Here is a 21,458-nt window from a genome sequence, read left to right as displayed (position 1 = left end):
ATACAGTAAATCTCTTAAAATGAAGGCGAAGCTGAAGTGGAAGTTATTTTGCTAGCTAGCTTCTTAATTTCCCCTTCCACCTTAAATGGAGCTAGCTTCACCCTCGGTTAACGAGGAGCTGCGAGACAAATCAAAAGAAATTATTTTTCGTCTTAATGAAAGCTCAATTTTGCTTCAGTCATAAAACATTTGATTTGTTTTATATTCCTCATTTTTAACATTCAGAGAGTCTCTCTAAAGTAGGGGTAAGGTTAATTATCCACAAAATAACAACCACAAATTCTCTTTATAAACAAACTATATTTTGGGAAATTTATTTATTTTTTTTAAACTGCAGGGCAATAGGAGAGCGGTAATCCACTGAATGAAAGCAAAGTTGCCCTGAAAACGAAATAGTGGGCCATGTTTGGTTCACCCGATCTGGTCCGTCACACCCGTAGCTTATAACGGCTGATTTTTGTAGAGTTCTATAAAAGCTTAAAGAGCAGAGTTTCCAAAGCAGAGGGGAGCTTTATTTTGAAGAGTGAGTGACTTAAAACACACATAAACATGAACTAGTCTGTTCTCACTGTCCTTTACAGTTTTTAAACAACTGGAGCACCGGCAAAATGTGTTAATTTACAGTTGAAGACGTGTATGTAGACATGAGGAATTCGTCTCCATTTGCACAGCGTTTTTTGTGCGGACCAGAAACGGAGTTTTAGACAACATATCACGTTTTGGCACATTTCCATTTATAGTCAAATTTACCGATATTCTGTGTAAATTAGATTAGTAAATATTTAATATGTTTTAATAATTTTAATTTAAAACTACCAGGTAGTGTCCCAGTCACTTAGCTCCAGGAACCTAGGGGTTGTGGTTTCGAGTCCCGCTCCAGGTGACTGTCTGTGAGGAGTGCCATAAACGTCAGTCCGTGGTTTTAAGGCAGTGACCAGGCCTCATCCATTGAGTCATTGTCAGTACTATCTTGCACTGAACATTTCAGACCGTGTAACGTTCACTCAAAAAAAGCCTTCCTTTTCACAGTTCAGTGATGTTCTACCAATCAGGAAAGCCAGCTTGTTAAATGCTATGGCCACTTATCACATCCAGACTACTTTAACAGATGCACTTCTCCATGTTTTGAAAGCTATCACCTAGCTACTTAGCGTACATTTGTTTTTTATTGTTTTATTGGTGACTCTGAGTTTACTCAGCGTGGCTCATAGGCAACATTACAAGGTGCAGTTCCTTCTGTATGATGTTTTGTTTGTCAAATCCCAAGTTTGATCAAACATAAAGTGCTGTTTAAAATGTGTTATCTGTCTGATAACAGGTTTGTAAACTTTCAAACACTTTGATGTTTAACCATTAAACATAATACTGATAAACTGGGGTAAAGGGTGTACAGACGCAGATTGCAGGGATATAAGGTAAACCTCACATTGTTATTAAGGAATTAACATCACTAAGTAAAATATTAGATACAAAATTGTTTGTAAATTGTAAAGACATGATCTGTACTCCTTTCCAAAATATGGACTTTGGACCATTTAGTTGTTCTTCATTCTGAAAATAATCAAGCAGATGTTACATTACAATTACAAGAGTTTAGTTTGGGTGATATTTTTGGTTTAGTCATGGACTTGATTTGAACTAATGATTTGAAGTGAGTTTAATTTATACAGCACTTGTCTAGACACCCAGAGTGTTTCATATTTTTGGGACATTAAGGAGTTGCCTCAACAGCCACCAGGACGATGCAACAGCAGCTAATCCATAACATTAGACTGACCACACAACAGCCCTTAGGCAAGGAGAAGACAAGAGGGAGTGATGAAGCTCAGGCAAAAACATTGTCTTTTCAATTTTATAAAGGAGAAATCCATTGAAATAATTTTGTTTTACTCTTTGATGAGACTTAAGATATATTCAGGACACCATAACCATAACTGAAAAAGAAAGGGCAGTTAGAATGCTTCAAAATGAGATTCTTACACTGATATCTTATTTTTATGTATTTTAAAAATGGCGTTGGCATGTTTTTATTTATTCGTTATCTGTAAGCGCTTATCCAGTTCAGGGGCGCAAGGCGGGAATACACCCTGGAAGGGGCGCCAGTCCTTCACAGGGCAACATACACACTCACACATTCTCTCACACACTCACACATGCAGACACTTTTGAGTCGCCAATCCACCTACCAATGTGTGTTTTTGGACGGTAGGAGGAAACCGGAGCACCCAGAGGAAACCCACGCAGACACAGGGAGAACACATCAAACTCCGCGAGAATTGAACCCACAACCTCCAGGTCCCTGCAGCTGTGTGACTACAACACTACCTGCTGCACCACCGTGCTGCCCCACATTGGCATGTATTGAAAACAAAAATTGTTAAGCAGAGTGTATGGTTTATTCAGTGGATGTCAGGATAAGTGACTGGAGGTTAAGTCTTAGAGGTTTCATATGTAAAGCTCTGAACTTGTTTAGTGGCTGTCTGACTAGTTTTATAAGTTACAGTATGTTATTTTACTAAGTTATCAGCATAATTGTTGCCACTGTTCCATGAATAGGCAATTGATTGTTTATTAGATACACATCTACAATCAACGGGAAAAATACAGGTTTGATTTTTTTTTCAAGCCCATCCCCAACAAACAAAAGACCAATGGGTTTGTCTTACTGCTTGTAACATTGTATATTTACTTTAATATTTTAAATAGTATTTACAGCATTGTTGTTAAATCTAAAGGATATGGACATCTATGGTTTAATAATGAAACCGAACGTGTTGTTATAAAATCCAAAAGGTATTTCCACAGGTGCACACTTAAGAACATCATGCTGTGTGTATGTATAATAAATTTCAGTATAACTGAGTACCTCCCACTAGGAATCAGGAACGCCTGAATCAAAGTGTTTGAGTATGAGTTGGAATCTGGGATATACAAAGTACATTCATTGTCATCATTTATAGTTTTTTGTTTAATAATAATTTTGTGCTGTAAGGTGGAAGCTGACTGATAAATTGCTTGAGGGCTTCTGATCACAGTCAGAGACCTCTGATCTTTCCTCACATTTATAACATTGAAATCTTATGGAGTCCTGGGGAGTTTGCCTGAGGGGCATAGAGCAGCTACATGGGGATTGTTATGACTCCATAAAACATCATTATTCTCAGTGACCTGCTTTTTTATGTCTCTTTGCCCTTTTCTTTTTATCCTATTGTCCATCCTTGATGATGATGTTGCGGAGCAGTGTGACAAGGGTCTTGTTGGACTTCTCTGACCAGGGCTTCATGAAACCGCCGTAGCGTTTAGATGTAGACGGGGCGTTCCAGCGGAAGTGCGTCATACGGTATTTCTCTGGGCCTTTCATGTTCTTCTTGTGTAATGGAGCCCCTTCTTCGGCACTGTACAGCTGTCGCCTGCTGGGCTTCTCCACGGATTTTTCCTCAGGACTGGCTTCTTCCACAGAGGTGCCCATGAACACTTTGACTGGCCGGCGCTTGCGACCCATTGGCTTCCCCCAGCGGAAATGCTCCATGGAGTAGGTGCGTCTGTCATCATTTTGAAAGGGCCCTGTACTGGACCTCTTCGCCTGCAGGTCACCATCCTGAGCCACCGATGACAGCAATACGCCCAGACCCAGGCTTTCTTTCTCCTCCTCTTCTGCTGTGTTCTGCTGCTGATTTGGAAGAATGTTATCAGCGTCGAACACCAGCTGCTTAGAGTTGCATTGCCAAATACATTCCTAGAAAAAGCATTGACAATGGCCAAGTGAACATCAATAAAGATATGAAGTTAAAGTTTAGAAAATGCAAAAAGGGCTGATAATAAAATTTAGATTTTGACAGATTTCAAGAAAAGGACACAGGCTGTGATGCCTACAGTCACTATGCATTTTTTAATGATTAAGAATAATTTCTGAAGAAAATAAATATGTTTTCAAAGATGCAATATTCTGTGTACTGCTTTGTTTTTTCGGTTTGTTGGTTAGTTCTATCCATTGGTCCAGAATCTACCTGGAATCATTGGGTGCAAGGCAGGAATACACCCTCGAGGGGGCACCAGTCCTTCACAGGGCAACACACACTCACGGACGCTTTTGAGTCACCAATCCACCTACAAACGTGTTTTTGGACTGTGGGAGGAAAGCGGAGCACCCGGAGGAAACCCATGCAGACACAGGGAGAACACACCAACTCCTCACAGACAGTCACCCGGAGGAAACCCATGCAGACACAGGGAGAACACACCAACTCCTCACAGACAGTCACCCGGAGCGGGAATCGAGCCCACAACCTCCAGGTCCCTGGAGCTGTGTGACTGCGACACTACCTGCTGCGCCACCGTGCCACCTTTGTTTGTTAGTTGTATAACACATATTGAACTAATCATTTGAATCCATGATTTTTATAGAATATAATTTTACCATTATTTTGTCTTGAGAGCCAAGATCTGCACAGGCAGCAATGTCCCAGCACTGTCCTTCCACTCCTGACCTGTATCCACACAGGAAGACTGCAGCCAACAACCATGAAGATCCCTGCATCTTCAGCCTGTTAAAGATGGTGTGAAAAATAATGGAATCAATTCAAAACTCTGAGACAACATCCAGGCGAGCCCAAATACACTCTCTGAACAGTGTTGAAAAGCTTGTTATATTAATCATATTATTTCTAAAATGGTATTTTTTTAATAACACATATTTTTATATAAATATAGGATTTGAAAGACATACCACAAAAACATTTTAAAATGTTTTGTGCAATGGTTTAAGGATTTTCATGTGTGTAATATAATGTCAATTTTGTAATGAATTATTTGCAATAATTTATTGTGAAGCTTTATTTTTTTTAATAAGTTAAATTTTTTAAAGCTAAATTATTTTAGTTATTATTATATTAATTATTTTACAGTTTTTAAATCTGAACACTTTAAATATTTCCTGATTTTTTTTACAGCTTCTCAGTGTCCTACTGATTGTCTAAAGCTTTGAAATTGAACTGCTTGTGCATACTGAACTCACCTTATACAGAATTGGATTTGTGTTACTAACAACACCAAACTTTTAAATATCAGCGTTGTACAACATAGAGGAACCTGGATGGTTCTGAGAAACTTTAGTCTTAGGAAAATTTTTCTATTAGTTTGTGGAGGCCGACCTTGACTTATATTTTATGATTCACCATCAGAGCAGCTTTTGTTTCACATCACTCGTTGAAGTGCATGCTGAATTCTTTTCTAAGGCACTGCAGTGCTTCAATGCCTTGAATGTCTTTGAGAAAGGAATATGCTGCAATTGGTGTATTGCTATCAGCTGGTGAATCATACTGGAATTTGTTGAACATTAACATAGAGTGATTAGCTGTATGTGGAGGAGCTCTGATGAATGACACTTATCTGCTGCTATTTATTCATAAAGGATGGGTGGTTACATCTTCAATTTCATTGGCAGTCCTCCTTTACAGAGTCAGTGAAAGCACTTTAGTAGGGTTTGAGATGATGTTTCCTGTGGCCTTGCAGTGGTGATATACTGTCAAAATTTTCTTACATGAACAGAGTATCTCTTTGAGGGAACAGTTCTTAACATGTGATGCTTATAGTTCCGCCAATCTCTGCATTTCTAATACAGTGCCCATACATTGAATTAATGGTTAAAAGAATGGTTTGATTATGCATTATTCTTAATCACACATAGCAGATTATATGCCATCGGTCCATTTAAGCAAAGGGTGTCTTTAATTGTTCATATTTCTTTTTATCGACATTGTCTTTATTCAGTATACATTGAAAAAAAAAACATTTTAAAGGTGTAAAAATTATCATGAGAATGACATTTTTCAAATAAGTTGTAGTGAATTTTGTGATTAATATATAGTCGCTGTGTCTGATTTTTACTTATTTTTTGAGCACAGCACCTGTCCATTACATTGTGTGAAAATATAATGATGAATGGACCAGTAGAAACACTCCAAAATTATTCTGACTTCCACTGAACGTTAAGGTTTTTTTCCTTCTCCTGCTACTATTTTAGACATGTTTATATGTGAACTGCGACTGAGTATGTTTAAAAGTTGAATTTGATAATTTGATTTTATTCATTCATTTATTCATTATCTGTAAGCGTTTATCCAGTTAAGGGTCGCGGTGGGTCCAGAGCCTACCTGGAATCATTGGGCGCAAGGCAGGAACACACCCTGGAGGGGGCGCCAGTCCTTCACAGGGTGACACACACACTCACACATTCACACCTATGGACACTTTTGAGTATTACAGACAACACATTTGAGACACACAACGTGTGTCAGGAACTTCCAGGTCCCTGGAGCTGCTGCGCCACCATGCCGCCCAATTTGTTTTTATTTTCTATTTTATTAAAAAATGGTACTTTAAAAGTAATGTATATGTATATTTAACAAACATTTTCATCAGAATATTTAGTATTTTTATTCAGTTTTTTATTTTACTATAAAATTGTATTTAGTTATATTTTAGAATCAATCAAAATCACATAGTTATTTATCAAGTAACATGTTCTTTATATTCCCTATGTTTAAACAGACTTAAGCAAATTAATTCACACTGATAGTCATGGAAAGGGCTGCAGAATACATGTTATTTGTAAAAATAATTAAGAATAAATGAAGGTAAAACACATACACCTAGAAAAGTCCCACAACTTGGTATTGTGATGTTGCCCAGCTCTGTATTAATATAAAAATCTCCAAACTTTACAATGAAAATCGATAATTTGTGGTTTTTCAGTTATTTAAAATCAAAATTTGCAGCATGTAATAATTATAAATTTAATGTAATTTAATAAAACATTTATTTCTAGAAATTGTAATTATTAATCATTCATATTAATAATATGCTAAGCCCATAAACCTATATTACACAATCCATTCACATCATGTAAAGGCTGTATCATAATTTTTATTTAAAACCACTTAATTCCACCCCCTGAGTTGCCCTTCACTAACACAGGTTTAAAATTTCAAAATGAAAGTTGAATGTATAAATGATGAAGGAAAATGTTCGTACCTTTATCAGTATGATGTCTTTAAATATCTGCCTGATGTCTCCTGTTCGTCTCTGAGAGGAGCTCTTAACTGTTGTTCCTCTGTTTTCCCAGATCTGTTTCTGAGTAGTCTGTGATTGGCTCTCTCTGCTTCTCTGTTTTTTTCTGAATGAGATCTGCTCTTATATACACTCTCAGGTGTATGACAGCCCCTCAAGGCCAGACAACAGAGGAGCGGATGTGTGGTCCTGCCGATTGACTGGGGGGGCCTTGGGGGGCTGCCTTGGGAGAATCGCTCATCAAAAGGACCCAATATAACCCCCACCCACACAGACCTCCACACCTCACTGCAAATCGGTCAAAGACGTCAGAAGAAATGGCCCAATGGATTAACTGCTAGGTATTGAGGCTATGTGAACACCTGTTGATTGGTGGAAAAGAAACTGGACAGTGTTAAATGAACTGCTCCTGGTGCTGGAGGAGAGTGTCATTTGTGAAACTGTATCTGAACTTACTCACAGCTCCTGCAGTTTATCAGGGAATTGTGAATGACGCTGAGGGAATGCATTTGTGTTTCCTTAATCAGCCAAAGAGTGTACAGCGTGCAAATCAGTCACACTGATTCAAAGGGTTTAGAAAAATAGAGCAATACCTTTTTAATTAAAACCTTTGAAATTTGGAAAGTCATGTGAATTCATTCCATTTTTGTATTCATTGCTAAGTCAGTAACTAATTACTTATTTTTATTATCTAACGTTTGGATAATCTGTACATGGCAATTAAAGAACCCACACAAACACATGTGTGCCAATATTTAAATGGATTACAATGACTGCCTTATACATTGATTTATTAGGTGTGCATTTATCTTTAGAAGATAACAATTATTTAAAATAACAGTGTCATTCACTTCCATGTATTGTCCCCAAGAGCCCAGCGAGCAAAGGTTTCATACGTCATTGCTTGTGTCGTGGTTTACTGTGGATCCCCAGAGATATCAGTGATGTACTTTTCCTAACAGGGGAGCTTAGTCGGTTATGCCCAAATGTTAAAGCAGTTTTGACAAACAACAGAAAGACACTAAGTTTGAAAGCTTATTTGTGACTTTCACAGGAGGCTTTACAGAGATTTCAATTAGAATGTAGACTCAGTTAGACAGCTAGCTTGATGACTAATGACTGAAAAGCACTGTTCTTCTCCCTCAATCCCTGGCTGGGGATGGCTGTCCTCCACTCCAGGTGTATGTTCACTGCCACTAATGCATGTGTGTGTGTGTGTTTTCATTGCCATGGATAGGTCAAGTGTGGAAGACACTTTTCATTTTCAGAAGGTAAAATCTATATCCAAGTATATTAAATATAGAACGTATATATTCAATATATGCCTACACAGTTTTCTAATAGTTCAGCTGCTTTAGCTATCTTCATCTGTTATTTGATGTCTGAGATGCAGATTTATAAAAGTTCTGAGATCAGTGTTTGCAAAAAACATATATTTAAAAATGATATTTTCTAACCTACATGGAAGGTGTTGGTGGGCAACATAGTAACAGTCAACTGTACGTGTTTTTCTGATTGACCACTATTTCACCACTATCAATATAGCATATAGTTATTTAGAAAACACCCATAGATTCTCTGGTGGTTTACTGGTTTATTTAGACCTCTGGTTTGTATCACCACCACTGTATATCCTCCTTAGAATGTTTCTCTACAGAAGTGCTTCCCAAATATTTCTGCAGTGCCCCTCATTTGTAGGTGAGAATACATTTGAGCCCCAACTCTGACAAAAACGTACACATCTTTTGCTTCTAGACGCCATTTTTTTGATATACTGTTTATTGTAAACTGCTAATTGTTATTGAACAAACACATTTACAGTGGAATTTTTACAAGTGACATGCATTATGTACCTTATTCATTTAACTTGCTGCTCCCCTCCTGAAATAGCTGCACACACCCTATAGGGCCCCTGCCCCCTCACTTTGGGAACCACATTAAAATCTGAAAGTAATCGCTGCATCTGAAATTATGCTGATTATGATTTATAAAAATCCAGAGTAATTCCCATTAAAGGAGTGGTGGAACATAACATGCCACAGTGTGTTCTGTCATAAACACATGACCTTATTACAGTATAGTTACAATAGTACAATTTACAACAACAAAAATAAAGGTTTATCATTTTTTTGTAGGGTATTGCTCTCATATACTGTGCTGGGTTTGAGCAGTGTAGTCTACCAATTACATCAAATGGATTAGACATGTCCCTTTAATTTGCCAATTAACTGTATAATTAACTGGTTTTGATTAATTGGCCTGTAGTGTGCAGTGCATTGGTAGTTTGCGTTTGTGTAATCCATTGTATGGATTGTCTCTGGTCTATGCCCCTAATGAAGAATCCTATTACTTAGGATTACAGGGATAAGGTATCCACTGTCAGTCACACTGCTCCTCATAGAGAGAGAGAGAGAAAGAGAGAGAGAGAGTGTGAGAGAGTGTATGGTAGCCAACATGTTAAATACCTTTCACTTTTTTCTGCTTTTCTCAGGAGGGAAGATGCCTCACAGTGTCAGGTAATCATTAATAATTTATTGTGCTCTTATTGTTCAACTTTATAACACTGCTTTCCCTATTAGACTTATATTTGGAAGAGTAATATGTAATATGTTAGTGACATATTTCATCATATACTCGTGTACGTTAAATGTAAATGTGTGTAGTGAATATTTACATTTTCTTGTGCATGTATTTTAATCAATAATACTTTACTAAATTGTATGCACAAAAAGGAGAACACCACTATGTTTTATTATTAACTATGAGTTAACTTTTGATTGCTGGTTAACTGTGAAGATTTTTTCCTTTTGACAATCTGTTCTGCACTGAGATCAGTCTCATCTCTCCCTTTGGAGTTTATTGATTTGTTTTAGGCCAAAAGACTCCAGAGTGAGAAGAATAAAGTCATAAATACTTAAGCTTCATTGCTAATATATACATTAAGAGGTTCCACTGTCATTCTATAAGTTGGCCAGTATTTAAGATGTTTTTACACTGCTGATATGGTAATTCTCCACAAGTTGTATTTTTACTTGGCTTCTTCTACTTTTGTTACCAAAGTAACATTACATGTACTTGCCTGTGGATGTAGATCCCTTAAATCCAACTCTTAAAATTGTGTTTGGTTCTGAGAGGTGAAACACAAAGCTGTTACTTCCTTATATGTGCCACACATTAGTAAAGGGTGGTTCACTTCAATAACTCACTTAAGGGAACCGTGTTTGATCTTGTTTTCACCCTGCTGAGTCTCAGAGGGCAGATTTTATATTACATGAGGAAAATGAAATGCCCTCTGAACAAAAGAAAGAAATTTCTGTGTGCGGCTCTGTCTCATAAAAGTGCCAGAGTGACACCTGAAGGCACTCGGGCCCTCCTCCATCACTGTGATTCATTTTCACTACGTACTGCTGATTGTATGGTAAGAAATATTAGTCAGGAGAGATGAATGTGGAAGGACATGGGAACTGCTCTTTAACCTTGTTAGCTTTGTCCCATATTCCCTGCTGGACGCTTTGCTTTGGCCTCAGGACGCACAGAGAGCTTGGATGGGTTAGAAGGGACAGACACTGCACTATGGCACTTTAATGAGGGTATTTGTTGCTTTGGATAAGTGTTCTCAGCTTGGGCTCTGTGCCCATAAGGCTTGGCTAAGCAAATAGTCTTGCTAATGAATTAGCTTTTTTCTCATTGCCAAATTAGATTATTAAAAGCAACTAAAGTTAACTTGTGCCAAATGTGTGCAAGTTTGTGCAGAGTCATTTTCACTTTGGAGCTGTTTGCAGGAATCTGTGTATTTATCAGATTTAGAATATTGTTTTTGCATTTTGCTGTGTTTTAGATATTAACACAGGCATTTTTAAACTCTTAACATATTTGTGTAGTGTTGATATACACTGATATATGCTGGATGAATGAAATAAGTCGTCTGTGCCATGAATTAGTTTTTTCGCTTTGAAACAACAAGGGTTTCCAAATACAAATGGGCAAAACTAAACAGCCAGAAATGTTGACATAATAAACCTTAGCCAATCCTTTTAAATTGCGTCCTAATTGCATATCCATAGATCTCTTGAAAAGTTACATTGTATCCCCTACATCATTATGGAGTTTGTATTCTTGCAAATAAATTCCTAATCTGTAATTCTGTTGAACAGGATTGAGTTCTTAAGGGGTTCAATTGATGATGTGTGGCGGACTTTGATGTGTGATAATACATGAGTTTTTTAGTTTATTTATCATTTGCATTGCTCAGTTCATCATTAAAGTGTTCACACAGTATAAAGGCCAGCTGGTATTTTCAAACGTTATAAAATCCACTCAATATATGAGCTAAAATACTATCAATCGATCAGTCAATCAATCAATCAAGACATATTGATAAAACCGTAACAAATGGCCAAATACACGGGTTCCGGAGTAGAGAATGGTGTTTTGTCAGCTATGAGTCTATTGCATCCCTTTATTCTTAATGTTGCCTAAGTACATGAGACTTTTACTGCGCTGTGCAGTTGATCCACCACCTTTGAAAAGGAAAGTGCTTGGGTCACTAAAGCCCCTTAACCCTGAATGTTGTTTGGAACATGTAGGCTGACCTAAAGACTGCTCAGAGGAGGGCATTAAAGGTGGATCAGGATGTGGGTGACTTTTAATTTAAGTGTCACGTTTAGAGATAATTACAGAACATGCTAATACGTTAGGAACAGACCACATTTCAATTTCAGAGTCAACATATCAGAGTCAAAAATTATATTGCCGCAAATGAGATACCCATAAGACATAGTCTGTATATCACCACTGTCTGAAACAACTAACACTTCTTAAAGTAATACTAAGTGCCTGCTACCACTTTACTATATTATATTTTAGAGTAATTTTAGATAATTTCTATTAGTCTGTTCTTCATAATAATTGTATAATAGTTGTATTACGACACTGTATTTGTAATTGAAATAAAGTTGCATGCAAAAGTCTGGGCACATGTAAATTTAAGTGTACATGTAAATATTTGTTCTGGTATCTCCACTACTTCCTGTTTATACTCCCCTGTAGATTTGTAAAAGACCCTGAGCTTGTGAAATATGTTTGTTTATTGTCAGTGTGTTTAAATTAGTCCCGAATTAGAGTCTGTTTGGATGCCTGTTGACCTCATTGTTTTGTCCTGTTTGTGTTTATGTTTTAGAGTGATGTAACCAATGGGAAGTGTGTCCAATGGGAAGAGGGACAGCAGAATTTTGGTTCTTGTGGAAGAGGTTTATCCTTGATGAGTGACTGTGATCTCTCACTGAGACTGGTGATTTCTGAGGCATTATGCCGGCCTGATCTCCTCAGAAAGGCGAGCCCTGGGTCAGCTGAGGTGAGCAGATGAAGGGTGGACCTCTCTTGCCCCTCCTGGTGGTCATACTGGGCATGAGGCTATTAGTTGTCATCGGTGATGATGATCACTCTGAGCACACCCACCAGGTCAGCACTGCCCAGTGTGGTGAGTACAGTAATCAGGTGATGGAGGATGGTATGTGCAGGCTGGTGGCCACACTGCCTCAACTGGATGACCAGCGCTGTCCGGACATGTTCCGCTGCACGGATGAGGTTTCCTATTGGCTGCATGAGAATGAGGAGCGCAAGCAGCAGATCCTCGCTCTGAGAGAGACTGTGTCCGAGCTGCAGGAGGAGCTCCGCAACCACCGGCATCGGGTCAAAGTCCTTGAGTTACAGGTCAGCGTGATTAATAACAATAAACATGTCACCCAACGACAATTGATACAGGGTATGAAAGTTCATTTAAACTTCTTATAGGGATTTAAAATGTATATAAACATAATAAGGACAGATGCTGGTATTGTTAAAGTTAATGAAGGACGAGCAGAAACAAGATAATCTATACCAGCAGCATGACAATATTCAATGGCTTCAGAAGGCCTAAGCAACAGTTCAGTCTTCCAGTCTACCCTGCGCAATTCAGCACTCGAGGATCAGAATTAGACACCAATAAACCCTTACAACCCACGTTTGTACTTCAGGAGATGTGAGGTACATTACAAAGATATAAAGGTATTATTCACCGTTCTCATGCTGTGATGTCATAGACATGTATAATTAGGTTGGCTGAGAGGATCCATTCTGTCTCTGAGAGGCCTTTGTGGATTTTCATCTTGATCCAAATGGTTACATTTTATGACATTCATTGCAAGTTTAGAATAAATGGTTTTGTCAGATCTTAAGGTTAAGAAATGATCAAGAATACCATTTCTTCTAATGAGTACAGTTCTTTTTGTAACTGCTATTTCCTATTTAATGCTATTTCCTAAGGCACATTTTTAAATTTGAGCCAAGGATCACATTATAATAAAAGATATAAGTGTGTCATGCTTGTTCATGGCAATCTGTCTTCTGCAGGTTTTCTGTTGGAGCTTTAAAAACATTACAAATGTGTATTATGTAAACGTGTATACGAGTGTATAAAAGGTGAAATATTTAAAAGGCGACTAGGAATGGAGGTGCCCTTTGTTCCAACTACCTCTCAGTGCTGCAATTTTCTTCTTAAAGTCTCTTTGACCCTGAGCAGTAACAGGATTGGCTTTGAGGCCCTGACCCCTCTCCACGTGCTTGGCAGTGTGTGTGTGTGTGTGCGCATGTGTGTAAGCTCTACCCATTGCGCTATAATGACTACAGCAGGGAGCTGAGTCATACAGTTCACACCCACTAAGCTTAATTACTTAACCGTCTCTCTCTCTCTCTCTCTCTCTCTCTCTCTCTCTCTCTCAGTACTGAGGCTTTAGTGAATGTCTGTTCTTCTCTTCGTCTATAATGAGTATAGTTTTTTCCCAGTTTTACCTAAAAATTATATTAGAGTTAAATACAATTGCTACAAGCACTTAACAATAATACCACACAGGAGCAATTAGTTCTACAATTTCAAACGGTAATCCATTTATTGCTCTGCATACTTTCTTTGCCCGCTTTCACCCTGAATAGGATTGTGGAACATTCTCAGCGCTGCAGTGACACTGATTAGTGTGTGTTGTGCTGGTACGAGTGCATAAGACACAGCAGTGCTGCTGGAGCCTTTTTATTCAGTTTCACTGCTGGACCGAGAATAGTCCACCGACCAAAAATATCCAGCCGACAGTGTCCTGTGTCACCGATGAAGGACTAGAGGACGACCAACACACACTGTACAGCAACAGATGACCTACTGTCTCTGACTTTACATCTGCAAGGTGGACCAACAGGGTAGGGGTGTGAGTGGACACAATGTTTATAAACTCCAGCAGCACTGCTGTGTCTGATCAATTCATACCAGCAGAACACACACTAACACACCACTACAACGTCAGTGTCACTGCAGCGCTGAGAATGATCCACCACCCAAATCACACCTGCTCTGTGGGGGTCCTGACCAGTTAAGAACAGGGGGAATCTAAGCGAACAACATATGTAGAGCAACAAGTGGACTACAGTCTGTAATTGTAGAACTACAAAGTGCTCCTCTGTGGTGAGTGGAGGTGAGAGAATGGACAGTGAGAGTAGAAACAAGGAGGTGATCATAAGATCATAATGACAGGTGTATATATAATAAGCATAATTCTCCCCTACCAAGATGCTGATGATAAGAATTGGCATGTTAACAGCTGTGTATTATTAAAGTAGAGGTAAAAAAAATCTTTTGGGCAGCACAGTGGCGCAGGAGGTTAGTGTCGCAGTCACACTGCTTCAGGGACGTGGAGTTGCGAGTTCAAGACTCGCTCCGAGTGACTGTCTGTGAGGAGTTTGATGTGTTCTCCCTGTGTCTGTGTGGGTTTCCTCCGGGTGACTGTCTGTGAGGAGTGTGGTGTGATCTCCCTGTGTCTGTGTGGGTTTCCTCCGGGTGACTGTCTGTGAGGAGTGTGGTGTGTTCTCCCTGTGTCTGCGTGGGTTTCCTCCGGGTGCTCCGGTTTCCTCCCATAGTCCAAAAACACACGTTGGTAGGTAGTCCCTGTAAAGGACTGGCGCCCCCTCCAGGCGGGTTTCCTGCCTTGTGCCCAATGATTCCTGGTAGGACCCACTGTGACCCTGAACTGGACAGTGCTTACAGACAATGAATGAATGAATGAATAAACAAAAAATCTTCCGTACTGCAGTCCGCATTTATTTCTTCTAATCAGTCTTTGATTAAAATAAATTAACTGCTGCTAATTTAACAAATTTAACAATGGCTGGAGTGCAGATGGAAGTCAAAAACTAAATGTTTGTTCCTCTTATTGTATTCTTCCAAAAACAAAAAAAAAGATGTTTGCTGTTCTGAATATGTGCCATTTCCTGTTTAGAGTGAAGAGAAGTCCCGGTTGAACTCTTCTCTGGAGCAGCGTTTCAGAGATCTGGAGGAGCACTATGCAGAGGCCACTACATTGCTCCATATCCAGGGCTCACTGGTCTACGACCTTCAGGCTCAAATCCAGAACCTCTCCATGCTGGTAGAAAAGGTCCGTCGTAACCCTGGCTGCATGATCAACATCGTACGCACCAGCCCTCTACTAAGTGCTCAGCAGGCCCTACACCCTGGTAAGCTGTGTGCTTCTTTAACCTTCTTCTTCCTCTTGTTTTGTTAATTTGGCACTAACATATCAGACAGGAAAACCACAGCTGTAATAAGGTCTTTACAAGTTTATAAACCAGCTCATTAAAAGCCTTTACTAAAGTAATGCACTTCGGCATTAAAAAGCTATGATCAAACATACTTAATATCCAGTCCTTGTAATGGTAGGAGGTCATGACCTAATATATCAGATTATAAACACATATGTTCTTAAGTTTTTCAGTGTTTTTATATACTACAAAGACCTTCTTATCTGTAAAATATGTGGCAGTAAATCCACTCCAAGTATTCTACGCAGTAGGATTGAAAATGTTACTGGTGCCAAAGAGTTGCAGGTTCCCATGCTCTCATACTTTTCTTCAGATGGAAAAGATTCTTAACCTCAGCAGTGCTTCCACACAGCATCCATATCTCAATCCCCTTTGTCCAGTCATGCTTGAGAATGAGCATCAATGCATTTAATAAAATGACCACTAAACCAATAGCTTCACAGCGTTTTTCACTCAGCCCAAAAGTAGCCAGTCCGTATCGACTTCAGTCCACTGTTTTCTATAAAAAAATTGACAGAGTACAGACAGTTACAAACATCAAGATTACTGCTTTTACTGTGGTGATTATATGGCTTTCAGGAGCATAAAGCACATTAGCATATTTCGATGTAAAAATGTATGTAGTTTATGTTTTAGAGTGTGCTCATTTATCTGGGTTAATCGGGTTTTCACTGAAGTAGTTAATGGTTAATATATTATTAATCACGTTATAAATTACTCCAGAGGTGCAACATGTCCGAAACTGCCCCATCGACTGCGCGTCCATCTACTACAATGGTGTGCGTCACTCTGGGATCTACACAGTGGTGCCATCGCTAGGGGCCAGGCCTGTGGAGGTCTACTGTGACATGGACACAGATGGTAATATACAGTTTCTACAGATTTTCACTAGATTTATAGTTTCAGTGAAACATAAATAGATCAGTATATAAAACAAAAACAAAAAACATTTTTTGAAGTCGGCCATTTAGGATCCACAAGAGGGTCATGTGACACATCAGAATTATTGGGAATGTCACAAGAAAAACAATGGTATGCTTGGTTTTAATGTAACTTTCTTGATTCATGAGTTATTTACAAGTTTCAGACCACTTCTGAAATGTGTTCAAAGTGCTACCCATTGTGTTGGATTGTCAATGCAACCCTCTTCTCCCACTCTTCACACACTGATAGCAACACCGCAGGAGAAATGCTAGCACAGGCTTCCAGTATCCGTAGTTTCAGGTGCTGCACATCTCGTATCTTCACAGCATAGACAATTGCCTTCAAATGACCCCAAAGATAAAAGTCTAAGGGGGTCAGATCGGAGACTTTGGGGGCCATTCAACTGGCCCACGACGACCAATCCACTTTCCAGGAAACTGTTCAATCTAAGAATGCTCGGACCTGACACCCATAATGTGGTGGTGCACCATCTTGCTGAAAAAACTCAGGGAGCGTGCCAGCTTCAGTGCATAAAGAGGAAAACACATCATCATGTAGCAATTTTGCATATCCAGTGGCCTTGAGGTTTCCATTGATGAAGAATGGCCCCACTATCTTTGTACCCCATATACCACACCATACCATCCAGATGTGCAGCACCTGAAACTACGGATACTGGAAGCCTGTGCCAGCATTTCTCCTGCGGTGTTGCCATCAGTGTGTGAAGAGTGGGAGAAGAGGGTTGCATTGACAATCCAACACAATGGGCATCACTTTGAACACATTTTATAAGTGGTCAGAAACTTGATAATAACTCATGAAAGAATAAAGTTACGCTAAAACCAAAAAGCACACCATTGTTTTTCTTGTGAAATTCCCAATAAGTTTGATGTGTCACATGACCCTCTTCCCATTGAAAAAACAAAAGTTGGATCCAAAATGGCTGACTTTAAAATGGCCACCATGGTCACCACCCATATGAAAAGTTTCCCCCCTCCCATATACTAATGTGCCACAAACAGGAAGTTAATATCACCAACCATTCCCATTTTATTAAGCTGTATCCATATAAATGGCTCACCCTGTAAAAGGGTTTATTTTTAAATAATTATGAAATTATAAAACCATTTATTTCAAATTGTTAGTCATGAAATCAGATGTAAATAGCAGCTGGTGTTTTCAAAATATATGCAAAAATTGAGAGTGCACGGTTCGGTTCCATCAGCGAGTGACCAATTAACTTTATAGTGCTTGTCACATGTTTATCTTTTCGCCTGAAGAAGATCTTTACATTTAGCAGGGCTCTTTGTGATATTGTAGCAAAACAGTATGTTTAAGAGAGGGTGAACTAAGAGCTAAACCAATTAATCTTTTAGCATGTAAAATGTGATTCTTATTTTTCAATATTCAACATGTCTTCATGTTCGGATTAGGCTTAAACCCAGGGCTGGAACCCAAATGAATTAAGGGGATGAAGTTAGTAATTACTGTTAAAACAGGTTTACGTCTGGGAGATCTTTGTCTGTGGAATAGAAACACTATCTCATGAGATTAGTGACCTGTACTGAACTCTGTTGTGTTCTGACTTTGCAGGTGGTGGTTGGACAGTGATTCAGCGTCGGCAGGACGGCTCTGTGAACTTTGACCGTGGTTGGAAGGAGTATAAGGATGGCTTTGGGGACCTGCACACTGAGTACTGGCTGGGAAATGAGCACATTCATGATCTGTCCAGCCAGGGAGACTATGCCCTGCGCATAGACCTGGAGGACTGGACCGGAAAACACAAATATGCTCTTTACCAGAGCTTCAGGTGAAACAAGCCCACTTATTTAAAATATAATTTACAGTTTTCCTCCATACCTCAAGCACAGTTACCCAAGACACATCTAGCATCTTAGGCTTAGTTAAGTATAGATTTATAACAGAGGGTTAAGGCTAAAGGGGAATAGTACAGTACGGTATGGTACCAGTTATGACTTTGACCTCAGTCTACACTGAGCTGCCAATGTAATGCAAAAAGACTTGCTGATGTGATTTGTGGAACAGTGACATTATTATCGAGTAATGTCTTCTACAGCTGAAAACAGATGTTGCTGTCATCTTGAAGCTTGGATTTTGTCTGTACCCCTCTGTTTTTATACAAGTTCACACAGCATCATCACCTGAAGTCATTTAAATCTTGTAAGACCCTGCTCTTGAGCCCAGTTCAAGAACTTCTGATGTGAAAACATGAAACATGCTTTTACTGTCATTTTACAGCAGTACAATGAAATCTTCACATTTAACCTATCTGTGGCAGGAAAACACACACACACACACACATTGAGGGTGGAATAAGTGCTGTCCCTTTACTTCAAAATGCCTGTTTTTCCTGTTGATCCCAGGGATGAAACTGAAAGCATTTTGGTCCCAAGCCTGCACCTCTAACCTAATGGTCATTTCTGACCCAATATTTTTCGTTATGACTCATTATATCTTCATGTAATTCAAACATTCTCCAAGTGCAACAACACTGTATGCTCTGTGTTGCCAGGGTGGACGGTGAGGGGACCCAGTACAGGCTCCATGTCTCCGGTTTCAGTGGGACAGTGGAAGACTCTTTTAGCTGGTACCACAACAAGCAGAGCTTCAGCACTCCAGACACAGGCAACATCTGCGCTGAAATCTCTCATGCCGGCTGGTGGTACAACCAGTGCTTCTATGCCAACTTAAATGGCATCTACTACAAGGTACGTTACACATCAGACTTCAGTTGAGCCCTTGCTCAAATAACCATACATCAGCCATTTTAGTAGCACTGCTGTGCTGTTTCAGGTTCTTCAGCATGAGCATGTTACATCTCAATGGAAAATAAAGCCAACAAACTGCTTTTTTAATTTATTTATTTATTTATTAATATTTTTTTAAAATAAGGGCATCAAGATGTTTTACTTTTTTGTTGTATGTTTTATTTTGAAAGGGCTCCGTTGTTCTAAACAGATTTCTAAAATTTTTATTGAAGAGAAGTTCTTATAGTTTGATATCTTGTACTGTCTAATAATCTGTAGCACTATCCCTCAGCTTAAGTCATTTTGTTTTAGTATAAATTTGGAGTTTTACTTGTGTTTTAGTATCGACTTATAAACATAGTCCCTTCCAGCTTTTTATATGGGTTTGAATGGCCCAGTAAAGTAGGTTACTGTATGTTGACAAAGAAAACCTCCTCATTTGATAAAATGACTTTAAAGTCTGGTGTGTCCCAATATTAGTCAGCGAGAGGGAATAAGAATTCACCAAGCATCTGAAAGCTCCTCTGTTCTCATCTGTAGGGAGGACGTTACTCTCCAAAAGGGAAAAGTGCTCTTGGGCCAAATGGAGTTGTATGGTTCACCTGGAAGGATTCAGACTATTACTCCCTGCGTAAAGTGAGCATGATGATCCGCCCGCGGACATATCGACCACACCTTTCTCCCTGAGCAGCCATATTAGGGACCAGCCAATCAGAAGTCTGAGTCACAGTAAGGAGAAATTATTGGATGGAACCGAGGAACTAAGTGCTGATATCATATTCATCTAGGTTGGCAGGGCTACTCTGGTACTTGGACTATGTATTGATATATACATAACTGGGAAATCAGTTGACTAGCAAAATGGTGCCAGACTTGTATCAAGTTCCATGCCTATATTTTCATTAACTTTTTTTAGCTTGATATTTTCTGGACAATTATCTTTATATAGTAGTGACAGGGATTAAAAAAGTGACACTACAACAAACAAGAAAACAAGCCATGGAAAAGCCTTAGGGGTTTAGGCTCATTTCCCTGTAAAGACAACACACTGGTTCATTAACACTCATTCACATTCTTCCCAAAGCTCCCACAGCTGCTGGGATGACAGAGGGACTGCTGCACTGGAAGCCCACACACACACACACACGAAAACATTACAAAATAACCCCAGAAAATGAGAGTACAAATCAGAGTTTATTAAATCATATCAGAATTTCTTTTTTGTGTTTTCTTTTTAAATCATTTCTGGTGCAAATGACTTGCAAATATTGCTATACATAAAACGATACATCAAGAACTGAAGCACATCCATCCATCCATCCATTATCTGTAACCGCTTATCCAATTTAGGGTCGCGGGGGGTCCAGAGCCTACCTGGAATCATCGGGCGCAAGGCGGGAATACACCCTGGAGGGGACGCCAGTCCTTGAACTGAAGCACATGCATCAGATAAAGGCATATTTTTCAATGTGTGAAAGCAAAGAAGTGTCAGAAAAAGAAGACTGCGTGGTGGCAAAGTGGCAGAGAACACTGCTTAGCGACAGGCAACAGAAACAAAAGCTGTTTGTCATTTGGCTTTGGAAGAGAAAAGCACCTGTTTAATGTTTGGATGCAAAAAGGACCAGCCCTCCTATATCTACTCCAGAGGTGTCAAACAGGTTTATGCATATGTTTGTGTGTGTGTGTATATATAGAGTGTTAACTGTAAATATTTTGTTTTGGCATTTAATGAACATGATTTTTGCATTGAAAAGCCCTTATTAAAGTGCATGGCGTAGATAACATGCTGAACTTCTCCAGCACATACATAAAGGCACAGAGAAAGAGGTCATGCCTCTTCTATTGCAAATGAGTGCACACACAAAAAAAAAAAAAAAAAAAAATATGGCACAGTAGTAAGCATGTAAGACACTTGCTTTCCTCTCCACTATCTTTCATAGAGAATCATACATATAAAATTCAGGATTACTGATGAAGCCGGCTGGATGTGGCATTTCATGAGAACAACTGAAACACATTAAGATTGTTATGTGCAAAAGTCTGGGGCCACCCTTGAATTACTAACTTTCCAGTCAA

At 39.1% G+C, this 21,458-nt stretch overlaps 2 protein-coding genes and 1 long non-coding RNA gene across 3 annotated transcripts; 2 read left to right on the top strand and 1 right to left on the bottom strand.

Annotated features, from left to right (window-relative positions):
- The first annotated feature begins 431 nt into the window (after positions 1 to 431).
- Positions 432 to 3,878, top strand: LOC136702104 (uncharacterized). Its single transcript, XR_010803884.1, has 3 exons — positions 432 to 523; positions 2,210 to 2,354; positions 3,242 to 3,878. It is a non-coding gene; the product is annotated as an uncharacterized lncRNA (long non-coding RNA).
- pomcb (proopiomelanocortin b) lies at positions 2,383 to 4,537 on the bottom strand. The gene is made up of 2 exons (XM_066676987.1): positions 4,418 to 4,537; positions 2,383 to 3,736 (listed from the first exon to the last, which is right to left on the bottom strand). Exons 1-2 carry the CDS (start codon positions 4,535 to 4,537, stop codon positions 3,206 to 3,208), a joined length of 651 nt encoding a protein of 216 aa, XP_066533084.1. The 3' UTR covers positions 2,383 to 3,205.
- Positions 4,538 to 7,284: 2,747 nt separating this feature from the next.
- On the top strand, positions 7,285 to 20,959 carry si:ch211-203k16.3 (fibrinogen-like protein 1). Its single transcript, XM_066676874.1, has 8 exons — positions 7,285 to 7,409; positions 9,560 to 9,584; positions 12,248 to 12,780; positions 15,372 to 15,606; positions 16,414 to 16,551; positions 18,208 to 18,424; positions 19,148 to 19,343; positions 19,923 to 20,959. The coding sequence occupies exons 3-8, from the start codon at positions 12,430 to 12,432 to the stop codon at positions 20,067 to 20,069; spliced, it is 1,284 nt and encodes a 427-aa protein (XP_066532971.1). The 5' UTR covers positions 7,285 to 7,409; positions 9,560 to 9,584; positions 12,248 to 12,429; the 3' UTR covers positions 20,070 to 20,959.
- Positions 20,960 to 21,458: the final 499 nt, after the last annotated feature.

Source organism: Hoplias malabaricus, chromosome 7 (genome assembly GCF_029633855.1).
Source record: "Hoplias malabaricus isolate fHopMal1 chromosome 7, fHopMal1.hap1, whole genome shotgun sequence".
Taxonomy (NCBI): Eukaryota; Metazoa; Chordata; class Actinopteri; order Characiformes; family Erythrinidae; genus Hoplias; species Hoplias malabaricus.
Note: the sequence above shows the minus strand (reverse complement) of the source record. Positions and strands in the feature narration are given on the sequence as shown.